Consider the following 26,192-nt stretch of genomic DNA (forward strand, 5'->3'; position numbering starts at 1 on the left):
TATTAATATTTTGCTATACATTTTACAAGTGACGATTCTATTTGTAATAGTGACAATAATGGGTATTTTTGCCCCCCCCCTTAGAAAAATAAAGACATTATTGGTCAGGTCTGGACTTGCAGCACCTTCAATGTCACGTTTGTTGTGTGTAAAGTAGCTAACTATCTGACAGCGAGTGTGTATATAAACATATAAAACATGTATAAATTAAATTGTATACTAGTTAGTTCTGTGAGTAACGTTTGTCGACAGCTGGTTGCCTCCCTAAATGCAAATGGAAGCTCTCTGTAAGTGTTTCATGGGTATGGTTTAGTAGCATCCTTGCTAGCTAACGGCTAACTTAACGTTAGTTCTGATAAAAAGTGAAGCCACACTGAGTCATGACAGTGGTGCTAATAAATTGTTGTGTGCATAGATGTGGCAGCAGTGGGCTGCAGCGAGCGTTATGTACCAGTGCTATCAGACTTCAGGACACAGCAGCATCCACCACAGACTCTGGGAAGACCTCCAGAGACTTCAGGTCAGACATCGCCACAAATGTGCCTGTCCCGATCTTTTTCTAGTGTTTTCACTGCAGTGTAATGTTGATGAGATATTAACCACAGCTTTGTATCCTTCAGCCATTTTCCTCCACTGCTTGGTCAGGACAGTTCACTGAGATGGGGTGGAAAGAAGTTTGAGGAGCTACCGATCGCGCACATTAAAGCCACATACAACAAGTAAGTGGAAAAGTCAAAAAGATTGTTTGTTAACATTTAAATAGTAAAGCTACACAGAAATAACAGTCGTTTGTTTTCCTCACTACATAATAACATTGTCATTTTGCTATATTGAACCTTTTTCCCATGAGGTTTTTATTTGTGAAGTTATCATTATAAGATTCCAAAAATTCACAAAGATAATTTTGTTCCTCAGATTATTTAGGTTCGGTTAGGTCAGTGGATCCCAAACAGGACAAGTGGAAAACTGTGGAGTGAAGATCAAACTGAAAAGACACCTCACATCAGTCTTCTGTATGATAAAGATGTTCCATATGTAAAACTTTTTAGACACTGCTGCCACAGTGTTGTGCTTTTAAAAGAGACACGTGAATCCTCCTGTTGGAGAGCAGACTAACTTCTGTCACTTCAAGTAGAAACAGGTGCAAGTTATCAAATACAAAATAGTGAAATAAAATGTCTACCTTTTATTTATTTTTTGATTAATAGTTATTAAGCCCGCACTGATGAAATAAAAATAGTTTGATGGTTTAGTGGAGTCTAGTGGGTGTTGAGTTGTAGGTATATCATATATTCAGCCTAATTGAGCTCAGTGCAGATAAATCGGTATCTGTGTCTATTTGCCAATAAATGATTAATTAATTAAAAAAGAAACAGACAGAAGAGGTTTCATTTAGTCATGTTGTGAGTGTTGTCGTTGCATAGTTTGTCCACCAGAACGCATTCTGCAACTCCACTGTTGGCAACGCCAGTTTGGAACAAAACACAGCAATCACCTGTAATTTTGTTCAAAGTACTATTTATAACAAAAGTTGCTTTTTACACTGCATTATTTCATGTTATCTTGGTGAGGTCTCATAACTACATATAACGCATGTTAGGGATAATCTTTGTGTATTTCGGCCGATAAATCGGAACATCGGATTTTAAAATCATATCAAAATCCGAATCGGTCTTAAAAATCCGCTCTTGCTTGGGCTCTAGTAGAAAGTGATTTGAAGGACCCTGAACCAGAAGAAGCTGGTGTAAGTAAAGCAGACCCCTACAGGGCAGATCAGCATTTTGCGGAGCTTTTCTTTAGCTATGCTACTTAATATCTGTTAAGTGATCCAGTCAAACCAGTTAGAGGGAACATATTTCTTACACAAAATACATAATTCTGACTGTTCAAAAATTGAACATGCCCATCAGCTGTGAGTCAGTAAACTGTCCTGTCCTGTCCTAGCACACACATCCAGCTGACAGACAGCACAGGACAGTCGATGGTCAGGACGTCCTGCGGAACAGAAGGCTTCAAGAATATCAAGAAGTCGACGCCCGTCGCTGCTCAGACTGCTGGCATCTCCGCAGCTGCGGTAAGTTCTCACATGTTTCTCTGACACTCGTTACTGTGAGGGATGGCAGGTTCAGTGTCTTGCTCAAGAGCACATGACTGTTGAGGATTTGTCTTTTAAGCACTAGGCCCCCCTGTTATTTAAGCAGGATTGGCATTTGTTTAAAATTAATGACTACTAGTGAAGACCACATCCTGGTTTTTCACAGCAGGTAATCTATGAATATTAGATGTTTGCTGTAAATAAGCTGTCCTCTAAGGACTGTGACAGAGTGCAGCAGTTGGTGTTAAATGCTCATTTAGACTTTATATTAGCCTGATTTATGAAGACGGCTGGCTAATGGGGTTAAGGTGACACTAATTTGCAGTAAACACACAGGAGAAATGAAGTGTTTCATCATAGTGCTACCACCAGTCTTTTATCACATGGGGAGATTATTCTGACCCCTGATCTGCTGTTTTTAGATGTTGCAGAGTTGATAATGAAATCGTGGTAACTGCATTTAATAAGAGCGCCACCTCTTGTTTTGTAAGTGATTGAATGCCCAGATGGAAGATTACCAAAATCTCAAAAAAACAAGTTATGCTGGGAAAGTTATTCTATTCTACTGAGAATAAAGTCGGTCTGCATCTGTTGATTATTTTCGTTAGTCGCTTGGCATAAAAAAAATGTCAGAAAATTAAAAAGATAAAATGCTAATCAGAGGCCAGGGTGTTTTGTATGTACTGTACCACGAGTCCGAAAGATATTCAGTTTGTGATCAAACTCAACAATAAAAAAAAGCTGCAAATCCTCACAATTGTGAAGCTTGTTTTCATCCATTGACTAATCGTTTTAGCTCCACAGTCAACACAGTCATTCTAAACATGTAGCTAGGTGGTAAATCATAGTGGGGAAAAAGCTGAGTTTCACTATATGTTGGCTACTGTGGCCAACATAAAAGTTGTTCCTGCCCTGTATATGAGTTTTTAAAGTGTAACAACATTTTGGCCCCCTTTTTTTGGCATTAAAGGTGTTGTCTTAATAGTGTTCATACAGTGCAGTGAAGTTAAGTAACAAAATATTAAGTAACGTTGACAGTTTTGGTTATTTATCACATCTTTTAACCTCCATGGTTTGAAATCTTGACAGATTTTAGCTACACGAATAATTCTTAAGTGTGGCTAATTTGACCTTTAACTTCTGCATCATTCACTTCCCTTGATGCTGGAGTTGTACCAATTGAAACTTCTCTAGCTTTTCTGAACAGAGGAGTCGGACGAATGGTTGCACATGGAGACATTAATCACCTGTGGGTCTCTTCCTCTGAACAGAAAGCCACAGCGAAGGGAGTGACATTTGTCCGTGTCGTGGTTAAAGGCATCGGTCCTGGACGTCTGGTGAGTAGAAGAAAACATGGAACTGTTAAGTACTTAATTATTGTAAGTCTTATTATTCAGCCATCAGAAGTCTTGACTTGAATTTAATTTGAATTGAAGAAAAGTGAATATGCACATTGCAGAAGAAATTCACATCGAAGAAAGTGCAACATGTTTTCCATCTTGTACTGCTGACCCTGTTCTGTGCGGATCTAACAGTGGGAGTGCAGCTTAAATAAACCTAATCTTTTCATAATAAGGATAATTTAAGTCCGTTTAACGAGCCACAGACATCTTCAGTTCCCATAAGCTTTGTTTATGAATGAGTGTAATTTTCGCTGTTGTGCAGTCTGCGATCAAAGGCTTGACGATGGGAGGCCTGGAGGTCGTATCGATCACTGACAACACCCCCGTGCCGCACAACGGATGCCGCCCACGCAAAGCAAGAAGGACCTGATCTCCGAACCAGAATGCACTGCAACAGGAGGCGGCTATGGTGTTGTAAAATGCTAATAAAGTGTTTTGTCATTTAACTTTCCCAACTCTGAGCTGACCTTACATCATTAATTTGTGAAAATAATTGCAGATGGTGTTATTAATGAGCAGAGAACAGGTGTCTCTGCAGAGACTGTTGACACACGAATAAACCCTCAGACTCACTGCAGGCACTTTTGATGTTCATTAGTAGACTGTGTGCAGAAACAGACTGATGGCTCCATGTCGGAAGAGAAAACAGCACCACTGAGCCCACAGGAGTCAGGGCCACGCAGCACATGTGTGAACAAATGCATGAAGCAAAGTCAACCTTCTTATATGAACAAAGTTCTCTTTATATTTTACTTTAAGCACATTAGACAGTCAAACATCTGTTTAACATGATAGAAAGGCGTTATTGTAAAGCTCTAGAGAAAAAGCTGGCATTTACAGATCAGTCCGGTACAGGTGCTTTTAAAATGGAAACATTGTGTTTGAGCACTGAAGCAGACAACACTGCCACCTCACTGATTAGTGATCATTACAACAGATTTTTACGAACCTCCGGACATGACATTTTTGCCATTCACTGTTTTGATGATATACGTTAGACATCATATTTAGCTATAACGCTCTCTGTTCCAAGTGCACACCGCATATATTTGGAGTTTTTGGTAAACTTTGAAATACAAGAAAACTCATTTTCCAAACACACAGTACCATAGAAAGTCTGTGGCCGCAAAGAGTACGGGAAAAAAAACCCGGCAGGCTGCCTTATTTAGCACAAATGCTCTGGGCCATTTCCCTTCAATCATACATTCAACACTGTAGTCGCACAGTTGAAAAAGGAAATCACAACAGTTGACATGACCCAAAGGTCGCGTGATCAGTGTCAACACAGTAGCTTGTGTTTCAGTCGCCTTCATACAGAATCCAGAGCTCAGTGATGATACAAGATGGGGACTTGATGAGCTCTGACAAAAGTGCATTAAATGAAGGGCCACCATTATGAATTAAACATACATATAATTTTAGAAAGTCTAAAATGTGTTAGGTTCTTGTATAAATGAGGCGCCAAAAGTGTAGCAGAGTAGCACTGGTTTAGAGAAATGTTGGTATTACAGCACCAGGTCAGGTCACAGCACTGGAACTGAATGAATCCAGATCAGACTCTGATACAAAGCCTGGTAGTGATCCACTGCACTCTCACATGCAAAAGTTTACTTAATATTAAATTTCACTGGTGCCACTGAGAATCCCCTGCTCTGGAGATCAGAAGGAGTTTAAGAAACAAGAAAAATGCCTTGTATTTAAACTGAGGATGTACTTTAAAAAAAAAAAAAAAGACCAGTCTGTAGTATAGCCGTAAAATTACAGGTTTAGACCAAGAGTTGGAGATTACCACAGCGTATTAGGGCCATTGTAGATAAATAATTACAGAGATTAAAGTCGTAAATGTACAAGAAAAAAACCCAGATTCTCCACGTTTATAGTCGTCGTCGGACTGCAACAAAGATTTCTTCCCCCGTTTTTAATGCTTTTGGTCTTTGAACAGAAGAAAGTGTCTCATAATGCTGGTTGGTGAGAGTAGCTGATATGTGATGGCTGTCTCATTAACATCTACGTACCCTGTTTAACAGAGTACAAAGCCTTTTAACACCACAAGCACATCAGAATATTTTCCAAATGTTTTCTTTCACTTTAATCTCCGAGAATTTCTGTGTTTTTTTCTTGCTATAACTAATCTCAGAAAATATATGTTTGTCTCAAAAAATTGTTTTTTTGGTTGGTCTTTTTTCTCTGAATATTACCTCCCCTCCCCTTTATTTTTTACCTACAAAGGCCTGGAAACGCCGTTGTAGAAGATTCACGGTAAATAAGCATTCTGTTAGTCAACTGATCATAACTCAAAAAAAGATTCTCTTAAACAACATTGTGAAACATGAATAACTGATGTAGCTGTTGTTTAGAGTTATTCGTTCGATTCAGAGGCCTGTGAATCACGGAGTTATTGTAGTGGCTTCCCGCATGCGTCTGTCTCAATGTAGCATTTTCTACCCTCCCACTCACTTAAAGCTAGGATAGGTAAATATGTCAGAAGCATTTTTTGTTATATTTTTTAAAATTCAATCACTATTTGCCCAGTAGGATGTGACTGGCTAAAGAATAAAATAACTGCCACTCTTGTCTCAACATTGTACTTTACAACAACTTTGCTGCTATAGTTTCTCTGAGCAACGCAGTGAACCCGTACCGGCTCCAGGCCTGCTGGCTCTGTAGCCGCCCGCCCCTGACGTTTGAACTCTGAAGGGGGCCGAGAGACTAGAGGACCGAGTTATTTTAAAGATGTATACAGATGTGCTTGTAGTAACACATCAATCTGCTGTGGACACATGACATCTACATGTACAGAAGAATACAGGAAAGACAAGACAACTGATAGAGAGAAACAACTGCACCGAGTACAGATGATTCATGCGGCAGATATAACTTTAAACTGACTAGAAAAAATGTGCAGTACTGAGATAGAGATTATATACACACTAGCTATACAAAAATACATTACTTTATTTCAAATCACAAAGAAGTCCTTTCTTTACACAAACCCCGTTAACTCCTGACCAGGAGGGCAAAAGTAAAATCACCAATGAAAAGATATCGTGGACTCTTAACCAACATGTCTGGGATTACAGCTCAAAACGCAGCTTTCCCATTGTGCCTTCCCTCACCTATGGATCACCTAACATCGGCCACACATTGAGCAACACATCAATAAAGCTAGACTTGAGCATCGAAAGAGCAACGCTGCTTCAAAACGGCCACAAAAAATAAACAACTGATTGGATTATAACCGTAATTACATCGCCACAAGGTTGACTGACGGCAGAATAACAAGCAGAGCAGCTGAAAGTTGATGATAAAGACATTATCATGGGAAAAAAGCTCATCTTGCTTCACTTTGAGAGAGCCTGGGAAGCCGGTTCAACAGGACTGGAAGTGGAGTAATTGGCAGCACACAAAACAATAGTTTACTAATCATTATAAAGGCTTCCTGATTCTCTCCTCTGACTTTTTTCTGTCCTTTCGTCCCTCGACTGAGAAATGTATTTTCCTTCATTGTTGAGGAATAACGTAGTAGGGATGATAGTAGTGAACAGTTTAAAGTATCTGAATTAGGCCACATCACATCACTCATATTCTTTACAGCAAAAAATTTACAATTTGTAAAATGACAATAGAGTACAGAGAGAACTACACTGACTGTGACGGCATTTGCACATCAGCACCGAATGACATTTCTTTCAGACTTCCAAACAGCAGTGTTGAAACTTTATAGTGACTACTGGAGAAGATTGCCGGTCAAAATCCCTTCTGCATGGGTTAAAGTGAACAAAGTGAAAGAGTCCTCAACACATACTGTTGATGTTGCCTTGACCAAGGCACTTAACCGCAGACCGCTTCAGTAAACCAACCAATGAGACTGTGTGGACCGTGCACAGTGTGAAGCAGGGCAGGGCTGAAGCAGACCTGCAGCATTTGATGACACAGGAGCTCCGTATTTTATAAAGCTCAAGCGTTTAGTGCTTATTAAATATTGCACTTTGACAGAGGGAGATGCAATATGGAAGTTAAATATTAGAGGAACAAGGAGTAATTGTCCATACGGCCCTCAGATTGGGAGCTAAAAAAGGGACAACAGGTTCAAGTCTAGTGCTAGAGTGGATTTGGTGAACTGAAGGAGTGTGACAGAACCCCTTCTGAGGCAAAGGAGAGGCCTTCCATTACTCCGTATCACTTCCCCTGGAGGTTGCTCAACTCAATGTCTTCCTTGCGGCGTTTTTGTTGGGTGAAGAGGGAGCTAAAGGGGTAAAGTTTGGCTTTGGCTGGGAAGCGCTGGCCAGCAATGTCCACCTCGTAGTCCCCACGGTTGATGAAGTCTGGGGTGATGGGTGTGGGCAGACCCTCCGGGCCTGGTGGCGGGGATACAAAGCCGAGGCAGACGTGGCGCTCCAGAGTGTAGCTGTAGGCGCTGCTAGTGGTCGTCCCAGCTAGCTGACCATTACAGTAGATGGGCTCACCCCACCATGGCCACAGGTCCAGCTCGGTGTCGTGGTCCTCTAGAACCAGCATGACGAACCGCCGAGACACACCATCCTGACGCTGCTGCAGCAAGGCCTCACGACCGAGGAAATTTGTGTCCTGTTGGAGGCATAGAGAGAAGACAATAGAAGAAATAGGTGAAGGGGTGAGGAATGTGGGGAATTAGTCAAAATATATTAGTCAAGATATAGTAAAGCAGAGGAGAAAGAAAAGGAGGAGGACAGAGCTCCGTTAGATGTTAAGGGATGTGGCCTTCAAACACTGCACAGCTCTGTTGGGAACAACAGGAAACACCTTCTCATTTTATACATTTTCTTGACAAGCTTCACGGTAAAGACATAGATTCAGCTGATGACTATTCATCTGAAAGCAGTTTCATCCTGTGAGGTCTATTCATTAATGCTGTGCTGACGTTATGTGGCTGTGCGCAGCAGACAGCACACCTGATGTTCCACTGTTTTCAAAATGAGAGCGATGGTAAACTTTAGCACTGCTGGTGTAAAGTGCCACCTGTTGTGCCTGCAGGTGCAGCTTGGTGACAGTTTTTCCTCTAAATCCCTGCAAAGACTATAACACATGTCAGCAAAGCAGCTGGCACAGCACCTTTTCTTCCAAATGCTTTAAAAGTAAACAAAAGTATAAAATTTAAGCAAGAGCTTCAAAAAGCTTTATAAACCAAGTTCGCAAAGTCATGTAATGATTACACACTGACTTTATACAGTGGATCAATCCTCAAAACAAGAAAGCAGCAGTCAGAATCCACACTAGCTGATATCATACACTCTGATGTGGTTACACAGCTGAACCGGCAACAGACCTTGTCAAACTTAACCCTGAACTCTCGTCCACACTCCAGCGGGGTGGTGAAGGTGTCAAGGTCCTGACCCCAGAAGGCAAAGAATTTCTCTATGCGTAGGCTGCGCAGTGCGTAGTACCCCGCATTACGAATCCCATACTTCTGACCCACTGACATCACCTCGTTGTACACATGCAGGGCATACTGCGGAGAACAGAGGAAAACACTGACGTTAAACTTGATGTGTTGTACAGTATAAAGCTTAAAACTTAAAGCTGACTTTACAAACCATTCTGTGAAATGGTGAACAGATACATATTCTTTTGTGTGTGTGCAGATGTGAGCAAGTCGCACCTCTATAGGGATGTAGAGCATGAAACCTGGTTCCCCAGTGTGAGTCATACTCATCACTCTGATCCCATTGGCATAGCCAACACTCATCTCCTGTAAACACACATACATAGTCAATGTGGGGATAATAAGCAGGTATAAACAGTTACTGTTACCAATACTTCCACTATTACAGGGGTTTTTCAAAGTCTGAGACTGTGGACCTCCCCTCAAACAAAGCATAGAAAAAGGCGCCCCCTTACCCCCCTTAGTTTACTTGGTTAGTTTCGCTCAAGTCCTCGATGCCTGAGGGATCATGATTAGGTAAAATAAAATAATAATAATAATAAAATAACTTCAGACTGCACCAAAAACATAAAAAGAGGTCTGTCCAAAGACATTTACTGTTTCTGACTCTGGGAAAGTGGGGAAGACAGTAAAATTCCCCAAAACTACTGTATCTCTGAACTATATCTTTAACCAAATCACACACATTTAAGATATTCTATGTGATCTCCTTTTGATAACTAATATTAGTTAAAGTACTGCTGCAACTGCTTCAGCTACTCCGACAATTAATATTACCACTCTTCCTAGTGCTCTCACCACCTATTATTATTATTACTACTCTATTAATGTTAAAGTAACTAGCCTTCGTTTCCTACCTTACAGAACATGGATGGGAAGTGTTCAGGTGTCATGGAAACATAGGACAGCTCAGCCAGAACATCCATTGCACGAGGGCCAATCAGATTTAAAGCTGTGGGCAGAGGATCACAGTTATACACACGTTAGAAAGACTTCTGATTAAGTTAAGTTCAGCTCAGCTCCTTTCAAACTACAGGTTTCTCAGTTCACAAGTAATATTAATCCATAACTCATTAACAACAACCTGTTCAAAGCATGGCTACATGAGTGTTCTCTTGATACCATCCCTAAAAATAGCAAAGGAGTTGTCAGAAAATATAGAGAATATAGTGTTGTGCGTTTGCTTGTTTTTTACAAAACCTGAGCTTATTCTATTTGTAACTGTGTAGGAAATTAATAGGGAATGTGATTGGCAAAGGGCAAAGAAGCAGAAAAATATACTGAGACCCCCCCACAGCCCGATCAAACTGGCGGTGGCTCTATTATACCATGGATGGTAAAGCAGGACCCATGACAATAACTTATTTGGTGGATGTGTTGCAGTGGGAATCAAATACAAGTGTCTAATACACTGCCCCATCGCAATCTCTCTATAATAATTATTATTTTGTATTAATTTTTACTAAACTTCAACCGCTAAATGTGCAACATGCAACATGAAATAATTGAGTATATAACTAAATAATATAACTACTAACTTTCAAATTAGTTCAGTAGAAGTTAATAGATTATTTTTTATGAATAAGAGACAGCAGCAAAGGTCGCTGGTGGCCTAACTGTTAAAGAAACAGTTATATTCTTCAGGAAACTCAGATCAAACAGCTGATCAGTTGATAAACTGTAGGAAAATGTTTGACATTTCAACTCTGGTAGCAGGTCGGCGTGTGCGTGAGATGAGAACGACCGCGCCAGTTTCACGGGATTGCGGGTTACACAGAAGCTGTTGCCATGGTTACCTCGCAGAGCGCTTGTTTGCCTGTCTGTTGATGAGGAGCACACAGCGACCACGCGGATCCAAGCCGTCTGAAAAGGCTTTATTTAAACCCTGTGCCAAAACCTTTAACATAAGGGCGACTTAGAAAGCAACCATTCATACAGCAAAGTGTATATCGGCTATATGATTGATCAATCGACAACAAAGTCGATAACAAGCAATATTCAAAACATACCCAATTTATCCATGCTTATTGTCAACTCAGTGTTGGGCAAGTTACTCAGAAATAATATTACCTACTAGTTACTTAGCATATACTCCTTAAAAAAGTATTAACTTATTACTGGGTGATATAACGAGTCCAAGCATCACTGGTAGCAGCTGCCGGAGTTTCTTTATGATTTTCACGTTGCTGTGTTGCTTTAGCTGATGTTTCAATTAGCCTAAGTATGAATGCAGAATTGTTCGCGGTTGAAAGTTTTTTGTTGGTCGCACAAGGTTTACAACGGACGATAATGTTCTTTGCATCTTAGACTGTGACAAAATATTGGAAATAACGTTACTTACAGCTGTCGAAAGTACCTGTCTCCCTGTTCTCCAGTCTTCCTTTAGCTTTTTGGCTAACAGCTGATTTGAACAACATAAGGTCCGATGCAGCTGAGCTGCAGCGGGTCGCGCATTCACTGCAGGGATGGTGCGTTCAGTAGCGCAGCAAAATTTGGATTAGTAATTGTGATAACTGTTTTGGAAATAGTAATCCGTTACATTACTCTTTACTGGGAAAAGTAATATTACAGTATTACTGTGGCTCAAGAGCGGGTTGCCCGTTAATCGGAAGGTCGGCAGTTCAATCCTCAGCTCCTCCAGGCTGCATGTCGAAGTGTCCTTGAGCCTTGGGCAAGATGCTGAACCCCGAATTGCCTCTGGTGGCTGTTCCGCCAGTGTATGAATGCGTGTGAATGTTAGTTTCTGTTTGAGCACTTAGACTCAGTGAGTGAATGGTAAATGCAGAGTAGTGGAAAAGCGCTTTGAGCGGTCAAAAAGAGTAGAAAGGCGCTACACAAATACAGAGCATTTACATTTACATCACTGATGTGCGAGAGTAACTGTGGTACACACTGCGCAGGTGTGGAATGGGCAACTGAACGCAAACATACATCCTTGTTGGAAAGGAAGAAAACTTTACACACGTCAGCGTGTAAATGTCCTCAAATCCTCTCCATTTCGCTCGGCCAGCTCCTGTACCCACCCCCCTTTTTTTTATTACAGATCTGCATGATTCACGTGGGTCAGATTTACAGGTCGGAAAATCTGGAATTCCGGAAAATAAATCACATCCCTGATTAATATCAGCTGATATGAAAATATTATATACTGTATACTGATATACTGTACAATGTCATGGTTAAGTATTGGGACAGAGACCCTCAGTAGTTTTTATCTTGTATAAAAAAATGGAATGTAGGCCTAGTGTTGTTCATATCTGAGACAGTTAAGGTAATTACATGACAAATATATCAGTTAGAAATTGGGCATTTAATTAATTAACCACCCTCTTGGTCCCCTTAGTGTCTAATTTCGCCAACGCCAAACCCAAAATCAGGTCACATCAATAAGTGGGACAAGAGCAGAGAGTGGATTAGAGATACTGGTGCATTGCTTCCACCATTTAATACTGTGTGGGCACTAGAGTCACTGAAGGACCTCAACGGTAGTACTGTGTTTTTACCTGTGTACTTCCAGCTGACATCCTCTAGGTGGAGGTGTGGGTCATTGGGCATGTGTTTCTTTATCCAGGACCAACAGTGGACCTGCTGGTCTGTCGGAGAGATGATGAAGAAGCTGGAGGGGGGACAAAAATGTTTTTACATGGTTGTGGGCAACTGCATGTCTATAGAATTATTGCCAAGATGTTGCAAACCTGTTTTTGCTGAGGCGGACCACGCTGCAGTCGTTCTCATAGCCTCCCCTCTCATTCAGCATGCCGGTGTGGACGATGTGTCCGACTGGAACATCTAGGTCATTAGCGCACAGATGTTGCAGCAGATCCAGTGCCTGGTCCTTTGTTGACTGGGACATCAGGACAGACCAGAAAGTTCAAATTAAATCACTTTAACACAGTGGATGTACTACCCATCATTGCTCATTAGTCTGAAGTTTATTCGTTTAAAATGACAGAATGGAAAGAATTGCGTAATCAAAAACATTTTATGTTCTTGGACAGATGAAAATAACACATGACGACATCACTCAGTGGGTGTGACCAGATGAGCAATGTATATTTAATATTTCATTCATATTTATAAGTCTACTATAATCTACTATAAAGCCTTACTGTCCATAGTGCATCAGGACTTACAGTCAGTTCAAACTTAGTGAAGGAGGACATGTCGATGACACAGACGGCCTCTTTGCAGCATTTAACTTCGGCTCCAACAATGTCAAACCAGTCCGGCTTGTAGAAAGTCTTACTCTGGTCCAGAGACAGCAGATCTACACACACATTCACAACCAGGCATGCTTTAGAGAAAATATAGGCCATCGTGTGCCATAAAGGATTGACAATATACAACTACACCAGGGGATTTCACTCCTTAAACTGCATTAGATTATAGGTTGAAGCTCGCAATGCCCAAGCTTCTGCAAATAAATATGAAATAAAAACTAGTAATAAAAGTGTCTAGCACAACTTATCAGTGAAATTACCTGCTGCAGTCTTTGGTTGGAATAAAAGACAGCATACAAAAATTTAAATATCATGGAAAAATTCATTGTGAGCACCAGAACCAGAGTGAGAGATTAAAGGTTCGTGAAACCTTTGTCGGTGTTTTGAGTTAATTAGCTGATTAGAGCTCTTCTCAGGTCGACATTTCTGTATTATAAATTCTTTATTCTAAAAATGTAATACATTTTGAGATACTGGAGTTTTGATTTCCATGAGCTGTAAGCTGTAATGCAATATATGAAAGTTTTACTTTTTGAATTAAATTATGGAAGAAAATGAATCATCACAGGGCACATCCATCATTAACCATACTTAGTTTAAGGAATCAGTTTTAATAAAAGGGATTCTCGGTCATGTGACATCAGTGTCGTCAGGTCCACTGGGTTTCCCTGATAATTACCTCACTCGAAAACCCTGTTCTTAATGAATTCTACAAAATCATTTGGATTCTCGAGGCTTACCGAAGATGAAGAGAATGTAGGTGTTGTGTACCTTTCCCTGGAGGAACAAAGTATTTGGTCCTTTCAAAACCATGTTTCTCCATCCAGCGAGCTCCCTGGGTGTCCAGACGGTCATACAGAGGACTGGTCCGAAGCTGACGCCCCGTCTGAAAGTCCCAGCGAGGAACCTTTAGTTCGTACAGCAGGGCTGGACACAAACACACACAGACAAATTGGAAGCACAGACCTAATCTTACCAAAGCAAAACTGAAAAACACTTGGCATCTCAGTGTGTGTAACTATTTTATTACCGTCACTACTGTATGCTGTCACAACACAAATGTAGGCTGTAGGTTAAAGCAAGGTTACATTTTTTTCTAGTCCCATATTTACATTCAAAGAGTAATAACTCTTGAAATGTACATAATGGGCACGTGAGTATTGTTTTAAGACGCACCATGCCCACTACTCACGCATGACTTCCATTACTCTGTGTCGCAGGAAGGTTCGGCTGCTCTGCAGGTTGCCAAAGCGTTTGATGTCCAGTGGCCAGACATTGGCAGTGGGGTAGCCATAGGTCATCCACTCCGCCAGGTACCTGGATACCAAACCACACAACATGCCATTTGTGCTTCATTGTAATGCAATCAAAATGCTGATCACAGAAAAGCTGAGGCTGAATTTTTTTCTGAATAAAATGTATTTCAGTCGCCCTCCTTTATATTTAATACATGCATATTGTATTTATGTATTCATCTGTAGAATACATTGCAGTCTAGCAATCTAGCATCCTCTAGCAAACACACTTAAACCCATGCTTACTTGCCAGCTCCTCCAGCAAAGGCCAGGCCAGAGGAGTTCATCCCTGCCAGCACATAGTAGCCAGAGACACCCGGCGTCTCCCCCATCAGGCAGCGCATATCAGGGGTGAAGGACTCCGGACAGTTGACCAGCTGATGGATCTCGGCTGACTCTAGACTGGGCATTCTTCTCAGCAAGGCACAGAGCATTGGCTCTGGAGGTAAAAGACAGTAAGGTTGCTATATAATCTACATTAATAAATTCTCCAAAAGGAAGGTGGTCCACGATAATATCTACCATTTTCAAATGAGTAATGCTTTCACATCTTTAACATGAACAAACTATACCAGCTGTCATGTCAGTCTTTGTTTTCTCAACATTAAAAGCCACATTTCCCATAAACCCCACAGCCTCCTGCCACAAAAATGAGGTTGCTACTTGTCTTCCTGTTCATCTGTATTTTCTTTCAAATTATTGAAAAACAAATGTAGCACACTCAAGTTGGCTCTAAGTGCATTTGCCCCACCACCATCTACTATTACGCAAGACTCCTACTGCACAGCAGGAACTGCACCCTTTTCCCGAAGTGGTGCCATAAACAGTCCAGCAGGTTTTCTGAAACATGAAGGCTGACCCAATGGCAGCTTGTAATGTGGCTGTACAACGTAAAATGTTTTGCCAGTAGAAACTGAAATACAACACACACAATCGGTTTTGTGTTTTAAATCGCAAAGGCAAACAGAGACTTACTGGTTTTATTACTGGACCTTCCATTCATTCTTCAGTATTTCAAGTCGTATAGTAACAATACTTGACAGGAGGTGTCCAGGTGTTTACTCCAATATGTTTCAATCACATATATTCATGAGACACATTCTTTTTTTCCAAGTACTATTAACTAAATGTTAAGTAATTTGAAAAATAACTAATTACAACTGCAGAATGAACAGTGGCAGATTAGTTGACTCTGTGCAACATGTCACGCTGCTTGAGGAATCTCCGATTACGAGCATAAGGCCAAGGCCAAAAGACAGGTGTGTGTGTGTGTGTGTGTGTGTGTGTGCGTGTACATGTGTGTAGAGATCACTTTGAACTAAAAACGGCTCACAGTTGAAGTCCAATTAGCAGCATGAAAAAAAACATTTCACCTGCACTACAAAATATACTTGAGCTGACACAGCGATTTCTTCTCTTCAACTAAGAAAGGACACTTCAAATAAAAACAAAAGAATAATAAACTGATTATCATTACTTAAAGAAAATATACAAAATGCAATGGAAAGTAATTTGGGATCCTTGCATTACAAGCAGGCTGGACTACACACTAAACTTAAGTAAAAAATCCCAATATATAATTATAGATGAATAACTATAAAACTTTGCTCATACCAGGGGAAAAAAAAAAAACATGTAAACTAGCATAAAAATAGAGATGTCAAGTCTTCCTGTCAAACAGGAAAATCATCTAAAAAGAACTAAAAACACTGTTTGTACTCTTTGGGAACTGCAAATGTTTGAGTAAATGACTTCACGTCTACCCTCATGTCAAGTAAAAAAGACACACATCTTGTGTCTATGCTCCATTATTAAAGTGAGTGGATGAACTGATGAGTCTGATTTAACTAATTAGTCTCTGTGCAGTGCAACGGCTGAATACAAGTTAAAAATGATGAGTCTACACAGAAGATTTCCAATTCCTTCAGATGGGCTGACATCAGAACCTGCCATTTAACATTAATTGATAATTTAAGATTTTTGTCTCCCATTAAATGCGGCTGTCAAAAAAAATGTGGCTGTGTGACTACTTATTTACATTTTACCAATTATGTTCATTTGTTAATTTAAAGCCATCTTCCTCTCTCCCATCTCAACCTCCCATCCCTCCATTACCAAAGTGGTCCCAGTCCTCCTGCATGTTCTGGATCTCCAGCTGGTTGCGGCCCTCAGTGAAGATGGGTTTGGGATTCTTCTCAAAGCCCCCTGACAGAAGGCCTCCCTGCCACTGCCGTGCATATAGCCTGCCATCCATATCGATCACCACTGGAGACGAGACACAGGCTCAGTTAAAATCCCCTCCCCTGGGCTTGTTTGTAGCCAACCTGCAACCTCAAGTAACTTAAATTTGCTAAAATAATAATAATCAAAATGTGGAGGTTCTTCTCTATTATAGACATCAGCTGGCAAAACTGTAAAAGTGATTTTAAATATATTAGCAACTGTGCCTGCTGCAAGAAAAAGGCAATTGTCCTGTGTGAGACCTGGTGTGCTGGGTGGAAGTGGCTCCTGAAGAGGTTTGGTGAGGAGGTAGAAGTGTTCACAGCCATGAAGAGGAACTGACACCTTCATCTCACTAGCCTGGCCCAACTCATAAGCCCACTAGTGCAGGGAAAGAAAGAACAAATATGTCTATCTGCTGCTCTGAACACAGATATATTGATTGCACCAATGCACCATATAAGATCAGCTATTTACAGTACAAGTTCAAACTCAAAACTTGGGTCTAATTGTCACCTCAGCCATTCCAATTAAACTGGCAACTGGCTTCCCTAACATCATAAAGAAACAATAAACAACAGATTCCCTGTGGGAGACTGCAATCTGTCCTGTAAGTCCTCCCAATTTGTTTAGTCAGACTGTGTTTTTCTATTAGTATACACTGCATGTGAGAATCAGATTAAGACTTGGGCTGAATAAGTGCACAAATAAAGAATACATTTCTAAATACTTACAAAAGCGTTTTCCTTTCAATACTTCCCCAATCTAAGTTGCCAAAGGAACTCTTCAGTACTTTCCCAATCTAAGTTGGCACTGGGACTTGTTGACGCTTCCCCATTTGTATCCCACAATCCCAGTTCGAGGTTTACCTGTCCAGCACAGTTGACAAAATATTCACAGTCGATAGAGCCACGGTCAGTCTCCACCGCCATCACTTGACCCTTCTCTACCAGAACCTGCTGAACAGTGGTTCGCTCCAGTATCTGAACCCCTGGTGTAGGATGAGAAGGACAAGAGGCAAAAGGGGAGAAAAGGGAGGAGGATGGAAAGGGGGTTGCCAATGAAGAGGAGAAGAATCAGAGGGAGAAACAGTAAAATAATTTAAGAATTAAAGGTAGACTATAAGTGTTGCTTGTAAAACATTTTGTTATGATGGGTTAGGGTTAGACTCTTACCGTGTCCAGCAGCAGCCACAGCCAGGGCATGGTTAACATCAGGCGGAGACACCACAGCGTCTGCAGGGAGGTGGAGTGCACCCACCAAGTCATGAATGTTAACAAGAGGGTGGAGTTTGGCCACATCTTTAGGCTTAATGATGTTACAGCTGATCCCAATGACCCTACGAATAGAGTGAATAATATAAAGATGAAGGCCAGTTACAAATACAGATGTTCTCCTTGAAAGGCACTGTATATCTAATCTGATTCCAGACCTTTGAATCATTTGAATATCTGAAAAAAATCGGAGATGCAGGCGGTGTGACAAATAATATCTGGAAAAAAAATAAATTCAAACTTTTGGAACATTCAGCTAAAGTGGATGAGAAAAATATGGGACCTGAGCGCAGGTGTGATTTTCTACCAGCAATAACATTGTCCAGTCAATGAATAAAAGTAATCTGTCTTGTTGATATGTTTGAGCAAACCACCACCAGGCACAAAGTTTATGCCCTGGAGTGGCCATGTCAGAGGCAAGACCTCCATTAAATCAAGACGTTGTGGCTGGACAGAGCTTGAGCTGTTTTGCAAAGAAGTATGAGAAAAGGTTCTGTGTCTCCATGCGCAAAGCTGCCTCATCCAGCAAGCAGCAAGAGATGCTGACAAAGGTATCTATCTCTACTAAATATTGACATAAGGTTTTGGGGTCTTACTTTAGTCGGGATGCCAGGCGCTTCAGAGAGAGGAAGCGATCCTGATTTTGGGCAAGACATAGAGAGCCTGTCTTCACATACCCTAAAACACATACACAAGCACACCAAATCACATATTATGTGAGTCGGCAGGTCTCAAACTACACACAGCTCCCCACTCAAATACAGATTGAAACCAAAATGACAATAAAACTCTGAATGGGAGATTATTATTTGAGCTTTCAAAAGCCCAAAACATCCAGGAAGTGTTATGGCGTGGCACATCAAATGATATGTTGGACGGAAATGGCTAGTAATGTATGGCACATGCAAATGTTCCAGCTAAAAATGATTGTACTGAAATACAATTCCATTAGTATGCAGTAATTGTTTGGTTAATTGTCTTAAAGGTGGATGCATTGCTCTACATATCCCCTATGGAGATAAAAGTACAAGTAGTAGAAAAATAGATTAACAAATAGTTAAATACAAAGGAGAACAGGTGGTCATATACATCTGGAAAATGTTTATGATAATTTATTTACAGTAATGATACTAATATTAGCCATATAGTAAATCTTCACCTTTTGTCATCATTGTGATCTTTAACAGCATCAGGATAAGTTAAATACGAATGAAAGCAAAACATGTCATGGCTGACCTGTTTTGACCCCGGTCTCCTCCTCCAGCTGCTGGTAAAGGCTATTGGAGTAGTTCGCCATTTTGCACTCAATGGAAATAGGCTTTGCCACGCTGACAATGCCAGCACACAGTCTGGTTGTTCCTGCGCCAAGTCTGCCAACGGGATAATAGGACAGGCAACGCAGCATGAGCAGAACAATATCCAATCCACAACTCTTTTTACTGATCCTCTTGCTTCCTAAGAAAGAAAGTGTCTTTACCCCTCCCCCCACTGGATGTCACAGGCTAGGGTTGGTGACAGAACAGAAACCACTGGCACTGGAGAAAGTGCAAAGGCAACTTTACAATTCCATATCTTCATACATCCCCACCAAATGAAATTACAGACATTTATCTTACCTGCCCTGCTCCAGCAGCACTATATCAGTCCAGCCCATTTTGGCTAGATGGTAGGCCACTGATGTTCCCACAATGCCTCCGCCACAGATCACCACACGGGCCTGGCTGGGCAATGGGAGCAGCTGGGAGTCTCCACCGACAGCCCTACAGTGGGGTGAAGTCCAGAGACCCCTGCCTGCCAATCTGTACCCCATCTGGGGATGCAGCAGTCTGGGGAGCAGGACAGGAGACAGAGCCCTGGAGCTCCGCACACAGCTGCACATAGCTGTGCTTTCTGCAACCACACACACAAAAACAAACAAACAGCTTCACATACTGAGGGGTGTAACGTTACTATATTTACGATAGCCAAGAATTCAGGGTCACTATAACGTAGGTTAAATTGTCAACACTGCAAATGTCCCGATCTATTTTCTATAAGGTTACACGAAGGGGCAATAACGTTACTGTTCTCAGTTGAATTGTTTTGGAAACTAAGAATGCTATCTGTCAAGTTGTTGTATTTAGCTCGACTAACAGTACATTAAACACAGTACTCAACATTTTGCAACGAAGCCGGGGCCTGAGAAGCCACCAAGGTTAACGTTACCTTACAACAGTCCTTCAGCTGTCACAATTATATTCCGGACTAGCTCTAACGTATCATCGCCGTAGTTATCAATTTAGCACCACAGCTAGCTTTAGCTAACAGGAACGTACGTACCTTTACAAATTATGCTGGAAGTTTATCTGAACCTTAGCTGACCTGTACATTCGTTAAGTGTAGTAACGGTATCTTGACATTTTGTGTTTTTTAAGCTCCTTTGGTTAAAGTTAGCCTTAGTAACAAGCGTACATAAGCTATCGAAAAGCTAGCTTATGTTGATTATTTACCCCAATAGCTAAACGCCAGCCGTGTGGACTAGCTTTCCCCCTAGCGCTTCTTTCATTGTTTATAACGACATAAAACTCACCGAATCAGCCAAGTCCAGACGTTGTGACTGAGTGAAATGACATGAAGTCTTATTTGGATACAGCCGGGGTATAGCAGCCAGACCCAATGTCAAACTAGCATCAACCACAACCGGCACTTCCGGTATAAATCTTCAGATATATTATAAATCTGAAATCAAATCAGTCTGTCTGTGTGAGCTGTCCTGTTCTGTCCTGTAAGCGTTATGTTGTAATGCAGCACCGTGTGATTAATAGACTGGCCTAGTTAAAATGTGAGAGCTGTCTAAGTTGACTAGCTTGATTAAACTTTAATAAGTTAATACGTTTGGGGAAGTTTAAAATAATAAATGATATGCTCATCATCACTCTCCAGCTCATTCTCAAATTGTTTCAGTGAGAAAAATAACCCCAACACTCACTACCTTTCATTTTTGTTTATACTTTTACATTAACTTGTTATGCAAATAAACGTGTGTCATAAGGTACATTTGTTAAACTGCGTCATTGTTGCCCCACAGTGCTGTTGGCAAAGTTTAAAAGTTTGACCTTACAGAAATGCTTGCATCACATATTCTCTACCTGCTTGCACTGGATATCTTATTCATATTTTATAGCCAGTTTGCCAGTTTTCACCATGACATATATTTGGCATATGTAAAAACATGAGGATCTCATTAGTACTTTATTCTTGCAACAACTTTTTTTTTGAGCCCTACAAGTTAATAGCTATAGAAGCCAGACCAATCCACCAGAAACTCCCAAACACTTCTGGACAAGTATCTGAGGAGTTAAAGATATGAGATGTGAGAATAGGAAGAAGGGAATCACACAAACTGTTACATATATACTGTAGATACACATAACGAATATTAAGGTAACAGCAATCCTACTTGTCTTGCCTTATTCATTGGTTGATGAGCGCTACAGTAGATGGCTAACATTTGGATCTAGTCTTGGTCCTTGTTGCGAGACAGCAGTGAATAGACATGTTCTTGTTTTCCCAAATATAGTAAAGGTTTCACCCACTGGAAACGGGATTTTAAATAAGTCTCAAATAAGTGTTCTATTTGTTTGTCTTGCACAAGTTTGTCTGAGAGTATATTTTTCAGTTGGTCAGACTGAGCTTCATCTATCAAGTTACATATCAAACATTACTATAAAAGAAGAATTGACGTGTGGTTAACATACTTCTAAATAACTTTCTGTACATGAGGAATAGCATGCAATACATTTGTATGTGCAACTGGGCATATATAGTACTGACCACTAAGTGGTGCCAGAAGCCCGCTGCCACTGGAGTTTGTGTCTGAAAGAGTCTTGAATGAAAACTCAAACCGGTACTCTGATAATGCGAGTTCCTCTGCTGGACTGCTGCCTCAATACTGTCAACTTCTGCTGCAGTGTTTTCATGAAGCCCCAAAGTGCAGGTTATCATGGAGTGAGTCTTCTACCCCCAGTGCACACACTAGACTGAAAGTGCTTCCACATATTGCAGGTGGATTTGACCTGGACACAATCTATATTTTATGTATTTTTCCTTATTCAAAATTTTTCAAAAAGTATCTCATCAAAGGGCCCAATGTTCTCTGCTACCTTGTAATTTAATGTTATTAGCTTAACTTTAAGCACCATACACACACAGGCATGTTCTGGTTGCAGAAGAGGGAGGCAACAAGTACTAAAAGCACAATGTGTAAGATCTGGCCAGGATTTTAGTCTAACATTATCAACAGTACTCTGTTTCAGAGATATGTACTGAAGTTAGCATGCTAACCTGCTTGCTGGCATCTCGTCCGTCCTGTCTTGTAATACTACTTGTGACTGGAGAGACGATAATGAGTCACTATATAGTGTCCAGTCTGACCTCAGTCCAACATGAGAGGACAAAGAAGTAGAGCTTGTCAAGTTGGGCGCTGTGGCAACTAAATTTCAGCCCCTACTGTGACAGAAACACAAAGATGGAAAAGAAGCAATATCAAACAAACCAAAACAGAAGTGAATATTGCCACGGCTTTCCACTGCTGGAGACAGCTCTTGTTAACTAAAGAAATGTGGTTTCATGGTGAACTCGTTTCTTTTAGACTGGTAAGCAGTGTTGGGGTAGTTACTCAAAAAAGGTAATATATTACACATTTCTAGTTACTTTTTTTAAAAGTAATACTGTACTAGATTACTCACTGCTGAAAGTAACTACTTACACTTCTAGTTACATTTCTTTTGGATTACTGCGTAACATCACCTGCAATGCACAATAACTGTCAAATAACAGGTTACACCTCATATATACCCGGATCAACACAAATCCTTATGTAATGACAACTCATAATCTCTCTTTTATGCTCTTTAATATTACAAAGCTGACAACAAAGTTGTGAACATTCATTTGTCAAGAGAAGAACAAGCTATAGTACAGTACTATAACGTTAATGCTAAGAACTTTTATTTTTTAAATAAAGAACGACATTAATGCTCTATACATATATATGTTTGTATAGCACCTTTCTAGTCTTTTAGACCACTCAAAGAGCTTTCAACGTGCAGGTGGAGGAGGCAGGGATTGAACCGCCAACCTTCTGATTAACGGTCAACCTGCTGTACCGCCTGAGACACAGTCATGAACTGTGCGTTTAACAAACCAAACTAACACAACAAACTTAGTGGAGCTCACATGCCGAACTATGGCTTTAAAGTAGATTTTTCCCTCTTACTGGACATGCTTATCAAAGAAGTGGTTATACATCATGGGCAGGAGTCTCTCAAATCGTTTTTTTCTTCCTCGGAGTCAGCACAAGACTGGGGTAAGGCCAGAGATGGGGACTCGAGTTAGAGACTCGGACTCGAGTGCGACTTCAGTCTCACACACAGTGACTTCAGACTCGACTTGAGACTCGTCCTCAAAAGACTTCAGACTGGACTCGGACTCGAGGTGCGGGACTCGTGAACAATGTTTATTTTTAGGAAACGTCTGATGAGCTTGCTGTTATTCCCCTCCCTCCGTTACCTATAACCTGCCTACGTAACACGTAGCATCTGCTGCGCGCGGCCGCACGTGAGAGAGGACAACAAACTCCGGACGAGGCTGTGCCATTCATCATAAACTTTAGCTTTAAAACAAGACCCAAACAAAGACGCGCTGAACGCAAATAGATTAGTAACCTGTGGTGAGCAAACATGTTTAGCTCAGCATTGGCCATCTAACGTTAGCTTGCTTCTTGCTTCAGCTACGGACAATGAGAGGTTAGGTCTGACTGTCGTTCGTTATGAAAAAATGAATGAGCGTTTGTTTACTTGCCAAACTTGTGGTTGTCCATTAACCTAATCATTACGTCCCGCTGGCTGCCATCACGTTAATTATTGCCGTTGGCTAGAAAGAGGTTACAGGTTTATTGTTTATCATGTAACCTTACAGTTTTATTTAGTTATAATGTTACAGTGGTTTGAGAGTCTAGTGGATTGTTGACTTACAGTAGTTTAAGCTGTCAGTGATTGCATTGCACATTATGGTTTTGCTCTAAAAACAGGTTACAGTTTATTGATTTGAGAGTCAGGAGGATGTGTTGACTTACAGTAGTTTATAAGCTGTCATTAACTGCATTGCACAGGTTGTGCTCTGTAAGTTAAAAACAGGTTACAGCTTTATTGTTGATTATGCAACGTCACAGTTTTATTTAGTTAACCTTAATCTGGGTTTAAGAGTCTGGGGAGTGTGTTGATTTACAGTATTTAATAAGCTGTCAATAATTGCATAGCACATTACATGGTTGTGAAAAACAGGTTACAGTTACAGAATTCCTTATAGCCATGCAGTTTTATTAGCAACCTGGATTGAACGCAGCAGGTGATACAGCATTCGTAATAACCACAAGAGACTTGAGACTTGACTTGGACTCTAGCTCAAAGACTTGTGAGCATCTCTGGTTAAGGTTATCCTTTTGCGAAACTAATACAAGACCTCCACCCCTCGAAAGACATCTTTAGCAGCTCTGCCATTTCTGCGTCTTCATGAACTGGCGCTAAAGTCAGAAGTGTCACGCAAACATGCACGAAAAGGGAAGTTTGATTTATTTTTCTCTCCTCCCGTTGTACGGACCAGTATGCAAGTAACGCGACAATTTTTTTATTAGTAATGTGATTACTGAAGTTATCAACAGTAATGCGTTACATTACTGCGATACAGACAAAAGTAATCTGATTACAGTAACGCGTTACTTTGTGACGCGTTACCCCCTACACTGCTGCTAAATAATATAACTTTGGTTATTTAGTGAAACTTATCTTTAGTGCAACTAATAATGACACTAAAAAACACTAGATGTATAGTTTTGATGTGGCTGGTTTTGTTTTTCCTTTATGGTTTTGCTAAAACTGAGATAAACAACCTATAGTAAACTATAGGCCGATGACACAAGATTATAAGAAAGCAGTGATTTTGACCAGCTCTCAGAGTTTCAGCAGTTTGGTCGAATTTTGTATATTCTTGCCATGCTGTCGGCTTTTTTTTATTTTTATTTTTTTAAATATACCTGATGAGATTATAAGGAACCTTGACTGACTGTTCACCATATTGTAACCACTTTGCATTGTTATTAGATGAGGCTAAAGTTTATTATGCATGTCTAACTGTACATAATGTTTTTGAGGTATGGTCAGGAGTTACACATTATACCTGATTAGGTTTTGCTGGTCAACTGGCTGCTTCTGCTGCTTACGAACTTATGGGTTTGGTGGGAGGGGCTTAGTGGAGTGAAACAAGCAGACGTGGAAGGTATGTTCAATTGTTACTGACTGCAGCTTTAAAGGTACAGTGTGTAAGAATTAAGACAACTCTCCACCAGTCAAATTCATACTCTAGTTAGCTTAGTTAGGTCAGTTAGTGCTGCAGCTAACCTAGCGGTCCTATTAGCTGAATGAGTACAGAATGGAACCGGGCTCAGCAACTTCTCAGTGATCCTAACCGATAACGTTAGCAACTGTTCGACATTAGCCGGCAAGCTAATGTTATCTCACTTGAGCCAACTAAAACACAAAATCACAATATATTTCACAATGTTAGTTTAGTTGTCCAATGAGATGAAAGCCAACTCTAGGTCGGTTTTTAAATCCAAAAGAAAGCGGACGTCTCTCCCTGGCTGTGTTCTAAAAGGGCTAGACTGGTGTCTCATAAGGTGTCTAACAGGACAACGAGGCATTGAGTGCTGTTCGAAATGGCTCGAATGATCTCTTCCTGTTGCGTAAGATGCCTTCAAGCTGCCCCAGTAACAGCCAGGCTGTTCGAAACCAAACAGAGACACCTTCACTTGAAAGTGATGGCTTGTGAGGCACCTGTCTATTAAGGCAGCGAGGCAACTTCCTTCCGTTTCGAACACAGCTCCTGACTCAAACCCCTTTCCGATTTTGATCGTGTTTTTGTCCAACGTCGATCTGATTCCTGTTTGGCCTGATGGGCTTCAGCACATTTTTGTTATTTTTTAACCTTATGTGAAGTTTGTGTTGGAGGCTGTGTTGCGCTGTGAGCCGGTTGTTATTTTGGTGTTAGCGGACTCTATTTCATTAGTTGCTGTGTTGTCGCTGTGCGTACAGTTCCAGATCAGTAGGCAAGGAGCTCGGGAGCACACATTAACGTTTTTCTACTTCACACTGGAAACAGCAGTGGCTGTTCAAAGCAACTGAGAAAGCAGGCACATTTATTTTTATGTGAGGTTAATAATCTGTTC

The 26,192-nt window shown here is 40.8% G+C and overlaps 2 protein-coding genes across 2 annotated transcripts; one reads left to right on the plus strand and one right to left on the minus strand.

Moving 5' to 3' along the window:
- Window positions 1-71: 71 nt before the first annotated feature.
- On the plus strand, window positions 72-3,944 carry LOC123958564 (28S ribosomal protein S11, mitochondrial-like; the record flags this gene model as incomplete). The annotated part of the gene is given in 6 exon segments (XM_046031974.1): window positions 72-287; window positions 416-520; window positions 621-719; window positions 1,945-2,074; window positions 3,367-3,432; window positions 3,761-3,944. Coding segments are annotated over 6 exon segments (597 nt in total). The 3' UTR covers window positions 3,869-3,944.
- Window positions 3,945-6,433: 2,489 nt separating this feature from the next.
- On the minus strand, window positions 6,434-20,639 carry pdpr (pyruvate dehydrogenase phosphatase regulatory subunit). Its single transcript, XM_046031972.1, has 18 exons — window positions 20,499-20,639; window positions 19,546-19,819; window positions 19,166-19,299; window positions 18,526-18,607; window positions 17,831-17,994; window positions 17,525-17,646; window positions 16,919-17,036; window positions 16,551-16,700; window positions 14,682-14,874; window positions 14,333-14,457; window positions 13,912-14,067; window positions 13,054-13,187; window positions 12,616-12,764; window positions 12,424-12,536; window positions 9,778-9,872; window positions 9,137-9,226; window positions 8,804-8,986; window positions 6,434-8,085 (listed from the first exon to the last, which is right to left on the minus strand). The coding sequence occupies exons 2-18, from the start codon at window positions 19,806-19,808 to the stop codon at window positions 7,678-7,680; spliced, it is 2,679 nt and encodes an 892-aa protein (XP_045887928.1). The 5' UTR covers window positions 19,809-19,819; window positions 20,499-20,639; the 3' UTR covers window positions 6,434-7,677.
- Between the last annotated feature and the right edge of the window lie 5,553 nt (window positions 20,640-26,192).

The sequence above is a fragment of the Micropterus dolomieu genome, linkage group LG20 (genome assembly GCF_021292245.1).
Source record: "Micropterus dolomieu isolate WLL.071019.BEF.003 ecotype Adirondacks linkage group LG20, ASM2129224v1, whole genome shotgun sequence".
In the NCBI taxonomy this organism is placed as follows: domain Eukaryota; kingdom Metazoa; phylum Chordata; class Actinopteri; order Centrarchiformes; family Centrarchidae; genus Micropterus; species Micropterus dolomieu.